The following is a 12229-nucleotide window of genomic DNA, read 5'->3' as shown; positions in this document are numbered from 1 at the left end:
TTTGTCCTTCGGTCCCTGGAAGTCAGGCCTCCTCCCCTCCCCTCTTCTCTCTCATCCTCTCCCTTCTTTCTTCCCCCTCCAGTCTCCACTCCTTCGCCTGCTCACTCACCCTCTCCCTCTCCTGCTGCCCCCCTCTCTCTCCCCCACCTCTTTGTTTCAGCTGAGAACCGGCTCCTCGGGACAGTTCCCACACCGCAGTGCCTCTGGCGAGGAGACAGCGCCGCTGAGGTGAGCTGAGCGATCGGGCACCGGCAGGCGCGGGCAGCCGGAGCTCTGGGGGCAGGTGGGTGGGGGGACGGGGCAGTCCAGCCCGCCGCTTCTCTGCCCGGACCAGTGGGAGCAGCAGTCGGAGTGCCAGCTTCAGATTCCCCGGTGGTTAGCAGGAGCCAAGGACAGAGGGGCAGCCAGTTGGCCACGGGGGGCAAAGCTTGTCAGGAGCTGGCAAGCTCTGTCCCAGCCCTGGTGCCTGGCTTCTGTGGGTGGCCCTGGGTGGAGGGAGACCCTCAGGGGGTACCCGACTGGGTGGGCGGGGGGCTGGGCTGCCCAGAACAGCCATCCCTGACGGTCTGAATGTATGCCCTGTCCTAGAGTCCAGAGCTCAGGACCCTGCCTCTGGCTGGGCTGCGGCTGCGAGGTTGCCGGGTGGCAGCAGCGGAGCTGTCCGTGGGGCTGTGACCCCTACAAGTGTCCATTCCTGGGGGGCTGTGGTTGCTGGTCAGGTATGTGCTGGACCACTCCCATTTCCCAGGTTGGGGGTGTGAGCGAAGGAGAGCTCTGCCCCATGCTACAGGCTGGCTGCTTTCACCCCAAGCTACTGACCACCAGACCCAGACAGCCACATGGAGGAGGGGTACTTCTCCCTGCCCTATGGGTCTCTGACCAGCTCCCCCAAGATGGGGTCCCCAGGACAGCTTTACCCAGAGTTGCAATCAGTAGGGATTCAGGTCCAAGCTCACATGTTCCTGCGGTCAGCTTCCTGGGGTGAACTGAACAGGACAGGGAGGAATGCCTTGATGGGGGTGGTGGGCAGCTGGGAGAGAACAGGTGGAAACGGAGCCCTGGCTCTTGAGTAAAGGCTTAAGTGTGAGTACTGGACATGACCCAGGGCTACACAGTGATCCAGAGACCCTGACGCTGGGTAGGTGAGTGGGAGTGGATGGAAGGGGCAGGAGCCAGTGCCATGGGCCCCACCCCCTTCTCAGCTGGAGCTGGGGATAGAGAGACAGCACTGGATGAGGACAGAAGGTGCCTCTCACACTTCCCCAAAGAGGCGAGCAGGGAGGCTCTGCAGGCTGCCAGAGGAGGGGCAGGAAAGGCCAGGAGTATGAGGGAAAGGGTGGGGGGATTCCCACTGGGGTGCATCTTGGAGGCCAGACCCTGGCTATCTGGCTAGGGCAGGGCCAGATCCTACAGCTCCTTAAACCCCCAGGAGGCAGCAGTGGACAAGATCATGGTGGGTAGTGATCCCATGAGGCAGAGCTGTGAGGGGCATTTTTCCCACTAGGACTGGGTAGATGGGGCACTTGTTTCTGGGGGCAAACTCTCCCTGGACAGAGCCTCCTTATCTGAGCTGGCAACAGCCCCTCCCAGACGGAGCAACCTGTAGAGAGAGGGGGCATCAGACCCGGGGGCCCCGAGCCCACCCCACACAGCCTCTCCAGAACAGGGCAGCCTGAGCCAGGGAAGCAGGACGGCAAAGCTTCACGACTGGCCTTCAGGTTGCCTAGGGAGGGGTTGACCGTCAGACATCCCTGTCTCAGGGAGAAAGGCCAACCCTCCCAGCCTGGGCAGAGCTCACCCCAGCTCTGTGGCCCTATCTCTCAAGCGACAGCCCACCTAGGCCACTGGCTTCCCCACCACTCAGGGCGTGTCAGTGTTCCCCCCGCCCCTACTCAACCCCTGTCCTCCCCTAGCACACCGGATTCCTCTCACCCAGCTAGGGACTCCTGGCCTGGGGTCGAGCCAGTTGTCCCCCACGCAGCCTGGGCCTCATCAGGTCCCTCACACATGATCCAGACCCAAAGGGATCAGGCTGCCCCACCTGTTTTTCTAAACCCTGAGGGGCTCTCTCTCGAAGGCTGAGTCAGCTTGCTCTAGCTCCAGCTGATCCCCCCCACTGGCTCTGTGATCTCGTATGGCACTGTGCACCCCAGCAGCCATTAAAGACTCAAATACCACACCCTGCCAGTGCCAGTCCAGTGCCAGAGGGCAGTAGTCACTCGCTCGGCCTCAGTCAGTGAGCACCAAGACCTCGCCGGCTCAACCCCGACCCTGCCTGGAAGAAGGGGCCTCCCTGAGACAAGAACTCCCTGAGCTTCTCCTTGGAAGAGGCCAATACCTCTCCCTTCTCTCCCTCTGTCCCTGACCGCCTTCCACAGAGCTTTCCTACCTCCATCCATCTGCTGCCGACACCTCCCCAGCGAGGTAAGCAAGATAAGGATGTTGTCCCATTAAACAGAGGGGAAAACCAAGGCCTGGAGAAAGGAGGCTGGCATGGCCAAGGACCTAGGACCCGACTCCCACTCCAGTGCTCCTTCCAGGTCTTTTAACTGCCACCTTGGTGAGACCCTACATGCGGTGGGGTGCCTATGCTCACCAAAGTCCACTCGCTGCCCAGGCTCTCTGCCCCACAAATCCTCGTGCCCTGAAGGCATTCCCAGCAACAGAGGGGCTAGGTTACTCCCAGGGGTGTTTGAGCCACGGCTTCCAACCTTGGTTCCAAAGTGGACATCCAAAGGGATGCCTGGCCTGGCTGAAGGCTGCCGGAATGAGGCTGCAGAGGAGTGGGCAGGGAGGAGGTGGGAGGGGGTTGCCAGGCCTGGTGATGCACCTCTCTCCTACATGCCGCACCTCTTCCACCCACCCCCCACCCCCATGTAAGGATGGCCTCAGCATCAAAGTCCTAAGACAGCCTCCTGGCATCACTCCTTGCCAAAAACTTGTGGGGCCTGCCACCACTCTCAGTGTGAAGTGCAACCCCTTCAGCCAGGCACACGAGGCCTTTTGCCAATTGGCCTCTGCCAGCCTTTATGGCCTCCTTGCGTTTCTTGCATCACCGTCTCCCCAACATTCTAACCACACCAAACTGTGTGTGTCCCCCACCCCACTCAGAGCATGGCTCTGAGGCCCACTCAGTGACCGTGGGTTGAACTGGACACACACGCCGACACGTCTCAGAGCACACACACAGATGTGCACACAGATGCAGGCACACACCTTTGTGTGGAAACCCACCACACGTGGCTTTTTGCCAAATCACACACACAATGGAGCTGTGAAATCTAAGCCAAGAGGGACTGACAAATCTGTTCTAAGGACCCCTAAAGAGACCAGCCATGGTCACGTCACCATCCCAAGCCCTTGGCAGGGCAGCAGGGAAGCAGGAGTGGATCTCTGGCTCTGGCTGAGCCCTTGACAGGCCCCAGGGTCTCTAAGCCCCAGAGGGTAAGAAGAGGATAGTCAAGCAGGTCCCAACCAGGCTCTCATTCTGGTTCTGTGGCAGACTTGCTATGCAGCCCCAGACAAGCCACCTTCCCTCTCCGTTTCACCAGCTATAAAACAAATGGATTTGGATTGGCAGACACCTAAAGGCTGGCCAGGCCCATTGCCCAGCTGCTCTCAGTTCATGTCAAGTGCAGAGAATGGAAGGGCCTGTGAAGGCAGCAGCCAGGGAAAGCTGCTGGGGATGGAGATGAGGTGGGAACGAGGGCAGCAGGAACCCAAGTGGGGACAGACGGAAGCCAAGAGCCACAGGACGGGAGCAGTTATTGTGACACATAATTGACATTTATGGAGCAAATAATAAGTCCTACAGAACACTCACCATGTAGGCTTTATCTCATATTTTCATCTAGATTGCAGCCAAATATATCCTTTCTCATCTTGGGGTTACCAAATGGGCAAATCTAATGGGTTAGGCCCAATCCAGCCTCTGGCCTCCAGCCCCCACAAACACAGGCCCAGGGCAGGGGCCAAGGTGGCAGGGGGAGACTCTGGCAAGACCCCACTCTCACCCCTCAGCAGGTGTGTAAGCAGCTATGCGCACAGGAAGCAGCACAGCACAGCCCGTGCTGAGGATCTCCATGTACATACACAGATGCGTTCCCCCTCCTGCAATGCCGATGCCAACACCAACACCTGCATGCTCACATGCCACCACACATACGCATGCACATGCTGGGGACATGGCAGACAGGCCCTCTGCCACAACCCCAACCCTCTTATCCTGCTGTTGCTGGGAACTTGACACCCAGTGCTAATCCTCATGCCCCGGAGGGCAAGGACTGAAGCAGGAACAGGGCATATCTAGAGGGTGCCAGAGGAGCACCGGGGCACAGGCACAGCCATGCGGGGACAGTAGCCCCTAAGACTATGACATCCCCACCCCTGCTGGAAGAAACCTCCCACCAGGACAGAAGGAAATGGAGCCCCTGCATCACAAAGGGGTATGAATTCCCCTCTCCCCTAAATCTCCCTGGACCCCAGCACCCGGCTCACCTGCTCACCTCCCTCCCCATCCCCAGCCCACCAGGAACCACCTGCAAGCTGCACCATCTGGAGCCCAAGTAGAGAAGGGAGGCTCTTCCCAGGAGAAGGGCACGCCAGCCCTGGCCCAGAGCCCCTCACACCCTCAGAGAGGAGGGCACGGCTGGGATGGAGGAGGAGGCCAGCAGGAACAGCCCCAGGCCTCGCTGTTCTCTATGGCTTTTTATTCCTATGTGATTCTACTGCTCACTCATATAGGGATTGGAGCCGTGGCGCACGGCGGGGGCAGCCAGCGGAGGGCTCGAACACTGAACAAGGGGGCCCAAGGAGAGCCAGGACAGCGGCCCCACCCTCTCCCAGGGCAGTCTGCTAGCCTGGCTAAGGAAGCCCTTCCTCTGTTGCTCCCCTCCCCACTGGCCTCTTCCCAGGCAGCCATAACAGCAGAAGGGGAGAGGGGCTGCTGGACCCCACCACTGCTCTGACCCACCATCCCAGCACTGGAGACCCCCACTGCAGGCTGGCACCAGGAACTGGACTGTGTTCCCAGAGAAACAGCTAAAGGCTCTGAGGGCAGGGAGTGGTTCAGCCTGGGAAAATGGGTCTGGCACAAGGAAACAACACCCAGTGTCCTGTGTGGCTGGGGGTAACCCCTGGATAAATAGGGGTTTATCAACCAAAGAAAGTACAGTCTGGCTAAGGGCTGTCCAAAGACAGAAGGAAGTCCTTGGCGGCAGGCAGTAAGCATGTGCCCAGAGAGGCACGCCATCACAGGGTGGAGAGACCTCAGCAGGGATGCCACAGGGGAAAGTGACAGTTGGATGGGTGGCCAGTCCCTCCCAGACCTCACAGACTAAAGTTCTTAGGCCTGTCCTCCCTGGGGTCTCTGCTCACCCACATCAAGCATGTTGGGAGCCACGCTCAACCCTCTCAAGCTCCTGTTTAAGTGAAGCAAGTGCCCTGCAGAGATGGGTACGGAGAACTCCTGCAGGGCCCTGGCACAGGAGCTGCTGCCCAACACCATTCCCCTTCCCGGCAGCTCCCCACTAACCTTTGCTGTGAGAGAAGAAGCACTGAGAACCCATAGTGTGGTCCTTTTTATTTTCAGTCCTTCCTGTTTCACCCCACAGAAGAAACAGGCTCAGGAGCTGAGCAGAGGGGCTGCCTGGGGGAAAACAATGGGAGCAGCAAATTGGCCTAGGGGCTCGTCCTGGTCCTCAGGGGTACCTGCTGCCACGGCTGAAAAAGTAGGGGTGGAAGAGAACCCCCATCTGCCTGTCTGGTTGAGGAGTTGGACACAAAGCAGAGGCCCTGGTTGGGAGGTGTGAGGGACAACCACGTAGCTAGGGCCAAGGAGAGGAGAGGCCCTAAAGCCTGGGGAGGCCCTGGGGACCAAACCTGGTCTGCTCCAGGACGCTGCCCTGCAGGCCTCCTCTAGGTTCCCAAAACATGACCTACAATATCACCGCGGCTGCAGGAACAGGAGGTGGGCGTCCATGACATTGGTGCCAGTCAGCCCCGTGTGCAGCAGGTGTGCCCCACCCTGGAAGCGACAGAAGAAGGTATGTGAGTCATTGTGGGCTAGGAAGGCGGCCACGTCCAGACCCTGGGCGGCGGCCTGGCTGGTAAGCTCAGGCCTGACCCAGGCCCCGGCTGCCTCTGTGGGCCCATCCTGCCCATCAGTGCCACCGCTCAAAAACAGCACATCAATAGGCCCCAATGGCCACCGTCCCAGCTCTGCTCCAACACGCAGGGCCAGTTCCTGGTTCCGGCCACCCTTGCCTGAGCCCTGCAACTGCACTGTGGGCTCACCACCAGCCAGCAAGCAGACCGGGCCCCGAGTGCCCACCATGGCCTCCAGAGCCTCCTTCAGCTGCAGGTCTGGGAGCTGGAGCTCAGCCGCCAGTTCATAGAGTTGTTCATCCTCCTCCACAGAGGCTCCAGCCCCAGGCATGGTGAGGCGGGTTCCAGCCACTCGGGCCAGCAGTGCATAGAACTGGGCTACACTTTTCACATCTCCCTGCATAGCTGTGCTCAGCACCACAGCCCTGTATCCCAGCGCCTCGGCCTGCTTCTGAGCCTCAGCCAGTGCCAGTGCATTGGAGCCAATGATCACATTGAGGACATGACCACAGGTGTGTGGCCCATGGGGGTCAGAGTCAGCCCGAGCCAGCACAGTCTTCACAGAACGTGGCAGGGCAGCACGAAGGCCATAGCGATTGAGGATATGCAGGCAATCTTGCACACTGTGGATGCTGGCCACGGTGGGGCCGCTGGCAATCACCTCCACAGGGTCCCCCACCACGTCTGACAGAATCAGGCTCACCACCTGGGGAGGGGTCGCAGAGGCAAGGCTCAGTCCCACCTGATCCTTGCCCCAGGGCCCATGAGATCAAACTGCCTCCACCTATCCACACGTCCTCACACCACCCAGTGCACTTCCTCACCCACTTCTAACCCCTCTCAAGTGGGTGTGCAGAACACCTAGCCCTGTGGACTCCTGTACCAGGCCTCTGCCCTTCATCTCCCTGGCACATGTGGGTGTGGCTCCACCAGCCCAGAGCTGCCTGGGGAAGAAGAGACCCACGCACCTGGGCAGGGTAGGCGGCCTGAGCCAGACCCCCACCCTTGAGCTGGGACAGGGCCTTCCGGATGGTGTTCAGCTCCTGGATGGTGGCTCCACGGGCCGCCAGCAGCTTGGTGAGTGTCTGCTTCTCCTCCAGTGTGACAGGTGGAATGGGGGCGGGCAGCAGGGCCGAGCCCCCACCTGCAGAGACAATGAAGACGCTGGGCAGAGGGGATGGATGACAAAGGGACTTCCCTACCTGGGGGAGCAGGCAGTCAGTGCTCATATTAGGCTAGAAAAGAGGAGGCTAGAAAGAGGGGCTAGGGTGCCCCCGTGTGGACATACAGTGAATGTGTGCACAGTCACCACACCCAGGTTGAACCCTGCTTTGGGGTAGCCCAGGTCCCAGCAGACACTGGAAGAACTATTCCTTAACAGCTTGGAAAAGGAAGCAGACCTAGAGGAGACAGCGGAGAACGAGGGTGGAGACTCTGAGAGAGCTGGAAACCAGGGTTCTAGCCCCAGGTGACAATGGTACAGACAGCAGCAACAGAGACATTTTCCTGGCAAGGCCTGAGTGAGGTGCTCCCTGGGTGCCCTCTCACGGTTATCCAACAAGGTCAGTCAAGGGGAGGACCCCACAGCTCACAGGAGGCCACCAAGGACTAAGCCATCCAGGCTCTTTACTGCTCCCTTGTCCTGTGACCTTGAGAGCTCAGACCAACAGCTTCTTGCAGGCCTGATATTTGGAAACCCCCACCCCCCATCAACACACTGTCCTGAGCCAGTCTGGCACCCACACCTGAGATGAGCACGAGCAGCAGGTCATCAGCTGTGAGGCCTTCAGCCAGCTGCCGGATGGCCAGAGCAGCCCGCAGGGCATCTCGGTCTGGCAGGTTGTTCTCCGCGCCCTCGAATACCTGGACACGGCTGTGTGGCTTCAACAGCATCTCCCTCAGGGGAGAGAGAACGGAGAGCAAGATATGGGGTGGGCCCCTCTTCCCACCTGATTTCCCAGATGTACAGGTGAAGGGGACATTAAAAAGGACACCCACTGACACCCACCCTGGAGCCAGGCCAGTCCCAGAAGAAAATGGAAGCTGGTGAAGGAAGGAAGCCCCGATCCAGCCTGAGTCTGGGCCCAGGTTCCCCTCCACATAGGAGCAGCCCCCCAAGGCTCCTTACTGCTTGCCAGCACTCTCCATTGCAGCACGGATCCCCTTGGGAACGCTGATCACGCCCTGCACAAGATGCTGGCCCAAGAGCTCCTCAGCTGCAGTTGCCATGCCCAGGACAGCCTTGCCAAAGCCCACCAGGTAGAGGTTTTGCTGCAGCTGAAAGCTCCGGTCCCTCACCTTCAGCTGCCCACTATCAGGGTCCAAAGACAGCGCCCGCTGCAGCATGGGGCCCGGCAGCACGGCACCCACAGTGCTCTCAAACAGCTGCTGTGCCTGCTCTGCCAGGGCCATGCTACTGGCCAGCCGGGCCAATGGGCACCCCCAGAGGAGTGGTCTCAAGGGGGCTCGGGCCAAGTGACGCAGGACCTGCAGGGCTGCAGCCATGCCCCACTGCTCTCAGCACCACCTGGCATCCATGGCTGCCTAGGGGGAAGAAAGCACTAGTTAGACCGTTGCAAGGCCAGACAGGAGGCTCCCCACAGCCACAGCTCTGAGGGCTCAGGGCCAGTGGACCCCACAGCTGCTGCTGCAAGAATAGGCCATCTGCCAGTCCAAGGAGATTTCCTAAGGCCCACAGCTGCCTGATCTCACTCCAATCCAGTCTTCTGAGCCCAGGCCTGCCACCCAACCATGTCCTCCTCTTCCACAGGCCACATGCCAGCCCTCTGGACACTCTGCCCAGAGTCCAGAGGTCCTGTTAGCTGAGCCCTCCTCCTAGATCACCCACTTCAGCTGAGAGCTAATCATTCACAGAAGAAGAAATTACTATCAGTGGGCTCCCACCCCACCCCTTTTCCACCCCCTGCACTTCTGAGCCTTGCCCAGGCAACGCCCCTTTCTGGCACTCCTTCCTTGCCTCTTTACCACTTCTGTTGCTACAAAGCTGCTGGCTGTCCCACCAACTGACCTTGAGCCCAGTGACCTCCAGCCTGCCCTCTTTTTTTTTTAAATTAATTTATTTATTTTTGGCTGTGTGGGGTCTTTGTTGCTGCACATGGTCTTTGTTGCGGCGACCACATGGTCTTTGTTGCGGCGACCACATGGTCTTTGTTGCGGCGAGCAGGGGCTACTCTTTGTTGCAGTGCGCGGGCTTCTCATTGCAGTGGCTTCCCTTGTTGCGGAGCATGGGCTCTAGGCACGCAGGCTTCAGTAGTTGTGGCTCGCGGGCTCTAGAGCACACAGCCTGCTCTATTTCATTAGCTCAAGGGTCTGGGCTGAGGAGCCTGGAAAGGCTAGGTCTGTGTAGGGAGGCTGTAGGTTTGCTGGGACACCGACAGGCAGGTCCAGGCACATCCTCGGGGCACACAGCCCAAAGAATCCCAGCACTCAGGGTGAGTCCAGCAACAGGTTCAGGTTCAAATCAGAAGTGGCAGCAAAGCCTGGCCTATAGTAGAACCCTGAAGAAGTCCTTAGACGCCACATGACCCCACATACCATTGGGCCCAATCTGCAAGACAGAAAAGGATGCCCTTCCACCTACACGGTCAGACCCACCCATGCCAAGAACATGCCTTTGGCTCTGCATAACAAGTCTTGGCTCACACCACCCACAGGGGTGAGAGCAGCATGGCTAGAGTAGGCAAAGGGCAGGCTTCCCCAGCTGAGGCCAAATAGTCATTTTCCCTACTGGGCACAGTAAAGGCTAAAAAAGCTTTAAGGTGAAGGTCAAGAGGCTGTAGCGGAGTTTAGGGACAATAAAGCCCCCAAGAGCTCATCTGTAAAAAGGCATTACTTTAATAAATGCCCACCATAAATGCTGCCAGCTGACTGCAGCAGCAATTGTGGACAGAGCAGGGGAAGGAGGCTGGGAATCAGGCTCCAGCTCTACCACAGGGACAACTCCATTTCTCTCACTGGGTCTCATGAGCAAAACGAGAGGTGAGATGAGACTAATGCTCTCCCCGTAACATCCCTGGGCTGTCCACTGTTAACACGTGACATCCCTGGGCTGTCCACTGAAGCTGTCCACTGTTAACACTGAAAATCTGGACTCCAAACATCACTTTATCCCATACTCAAAAAACCTGGCAACTTCTAGCCTCTGGCCACTTAGCCTACATGGAGCTCAGCTTTCCCACAAGAGAAGACAAACCGCGCCTGACCCCAGCGGTGAAAGGGAACACAGGGGGCGCTGCCATGGGGACTCAAAATGGGCCCAGCTGTTGCCGGGGTCTCGTGAGGCTGGCCCATTAGGATTGGCGCTAAAAGTAGCATAGGTAACGATAGCTGATTCTGACAGTCTGGGCGAAATTTGTTACCTGTTTCCCTGATGGATACAGGCCTAGAGGATACCAGCTTTGCCACTGGATATTAGAGCCCAGGGCAGGGGGCGCCCAAGAGTAAAGTAGCCAGATAAGATACCGGACGTCCAGTTAAATTTGAATTTCAGATAAATTAGGAACGTAAATACGTTCCGTACAATATTTGGGGCATACCTATACTAAAAAATTATTTGTTGTCTATCTAAAAATTCAAGTTTAACTGGACGCCCTGCATTTTTTTTTTTCCCCTGCTTTTTTTTTTTTTTTTTTTTTGCCAAATCCAGCAAGTCTACTCGTGACACCGCCTCTCCTAAACTCCCCGTCTCTCCAGCAAGAAACCCGGAAATACCGAGCGGGCCCTCCTTGACTCCTCCCAGCCACAAAGCTAGGCTGGAGTCCTTTCCGGCCTTCGCCTGCTCGCCCAGCCCCGGAAATGGCGTCACCCTCAAGCCGGAACCTCTGGCTTTCGTGAGGTAAATGGCGGCCGCGTAACATCCGGTTCAATGTCCGAGAAATAAGGGCCCGCTGACGCTTGGGCCCGCTGTTGCCGGGCCCAGTGGTTTTGCGGGCCCTCGCTGCGCGGACTTACCGCAACACCGTTCAGGGCCGCGGCTTCCAGCCTCGGGAACCGGAACTGCTTTGAGGGGGCGGAGCGGAATCCGGAATTATGGGGGGGGTGGGGCGCCTGTGGCGGGAGGCCGGTGGGAGCGGGGGCGGGTGGCAACGGGAGCCAGGACGGCGACTAGGGCATTGACTCTGCCCTGACCGCCAAGAGGTCTGGTTAGAGTCACCTTCAGGACTCGGTGTCTTCATCTCTACAATGGGATAATAATCGCCGATTTCTGTAATCCGTCCCCTCCTTTATTCTGTAGGATTCAACCAGTCGCAGATACATTCCGACCTCTTGTTAGGTGCCAGGCACTGGACTAAGCAAACAGGCTGAGAATCACTACTTACCCACAACACACCCCTCCTGGGGCCAAATGAAGTCATCCCCGTCCCTCCTCACCACTGTAATTCTACAATTCATTCGTGTTCCCCGCCTTCTGTCTTGAGCGACCAAATCACAGCTCTGACTCAGCAAGAGAGTTCTAGTCCGTGATTCTCGAACACGCAAGGTGCGTGTAAACACAAAGGACCCTAGGCCTCCCACACTGTCCCTGCTCTCACGCTGGGCCCGGCTTGATACCTTCCCACATGCAAAAGACAAGTCCTGGGCTTCCCTGGTGACCCAGTGGTTGGGAGTCTGCCTGCTGATGCAGGGGACACGGGTTCGTGCCCCGGTCCGGGAAGATGCCACATGCCGCGGAGCAGCTGGGCCCGTGAGACATGGCCGCTGAGCCTGCGCGTCCGGAGCCTGTGCTCTGCAGCAGGAGAGGCCACAACAGTGAGAGGCCCGCGTACCACAAAAAAAAAGACAAGTCCTGACCAGACGCAGAAGAGTACATTGTTTTTACTGATGTCTTCTTGGGAAGATCACAAATAACACAATAGATCTGCTAAAAGTCTTAAAACATATTTCTCCCCGCCTGCTCTTTTTAGTAGCTACCACATCTCCCCTTTCCTCTCCAAACCATGCTCTGCTCTTGTCAAGAACTCCTCCTCCCCCCTTCCTAGCTGTCTCCCCGGATTTTTCTTTCCTGTTGTAATAGAGGACCTTTCATTCCCTATCAGTTTCTCCCAAGTGCTTCCCCACCCCATCATCAAAACAAAGGCAACTTCAGGAGGATCTGCCCTCTTTA

At 58.1% G+C, this 12229-nt stretch overlaps 2 protein-coding genes across 4 annotated transcripts in view; both read right to left on the bottom strand.

The window, feature by feature from the left end:
* Positions 1–5973, bottom strand: part of DNAH1 (dynein axonemal heavy chain 1) — a 101404-nt gene extending 95431 nt beyond the window's left edge. The window contains exon 1 of the mRNA XM_024746472.1: positions 5881–5973. Coding sequence (XP_024602240.1) covers positions 5881–5933 — 53 coding nt within the window. The 5' untranslated portion in view covers positions 5934–5973. The remainder of the gene's footprint in view (positions 1–5880) is intronic.
* On the bottom strand, positions 5557–11106 carry GLYCTK (glycerate kinase). 3 transcript variants are annotated; one of them, XM_024746474.1, is made up of 5 exons: positions 11077–11106; positions 8234–8649; positions 7851–8002; positions 7074–7249; positions 5567–6811 (listed from the first exon to the last, which is right to left on the bottom strand). In XM_024746474.1, the coding sequence occupies exons 2-5, from the start codon at positions 8608–8610 to the stop codon at positions 5945–5947; spliced, it is 1572 nt and encodes a 523-aa protein (XP_024602242.1). In that variant the 5' UTR covers positions 8611–8649; positions 11077–11106; the 3' UTR covers positions 5567–5944. The 3 variants fall into 3 exon arrangements, with proteins under 3 accessions (XP_024602241.1, XP_024602242.1, XP_024602243.1); XM_024746473.1 differs by lacking the exon at positions 11077–11106 and having other exon boundaries at positions 5557–6811; positions 8234–8888; XM_024746475.1 differs by lacking the exons at positions 7074–7249; positions 11077–11106 and having other exon boundaries at positions 6642–6811; positions 8234–8847.
* Between the last annotated feature and the right edge of the window lie 1123 nt (positions 11107–12229).

Source organism: Neophocaena asiaeorientalis, unplaced genomic scaffold (assembly GCF_003031525.2).
Source record: "Neophocaena asiaeorientalis asiaeorientalis breed wild unplaced genomic scaffold, Neophocaena_asiaeorientalis_V1.1 scaffold251, whole genome shotgun sequence".
Lineage (NCBI taxonomy): Eukaryota > Metazoa > Chordata > Mammalia > Artiodactyla > Phocoenidae > Neophocaena > Neophocaena asiaeorientalis.
This window is presented reverse-complemented; position numbering and strand designations above follow the sequence as displayed.

Coding starts and splice junctions, on each gene's coding strand:
- GLYCTK (XM_024746474.1), bottom strand. CDS start 8,610: ATGGCTGCAGCCCTGCAGGTCCTGCGTCACTTGGCCCGAGCCCCCTTG. Junction 8,003..8,233: donor ATGGAGAGTGCTGGCAAGCA/GTAAGGAGCCTT, acceptor CTCTCCCCTGAG/GGAGATGCTGTTGAAGCCAC. Junction 6,812..7,073: donor AGGCCGCCTACCCTGCCCAG/GTGCGTGGGTCT, acceptor ACCCCTCCCCAG/GTGGTGAGCCTGATTCTGTC.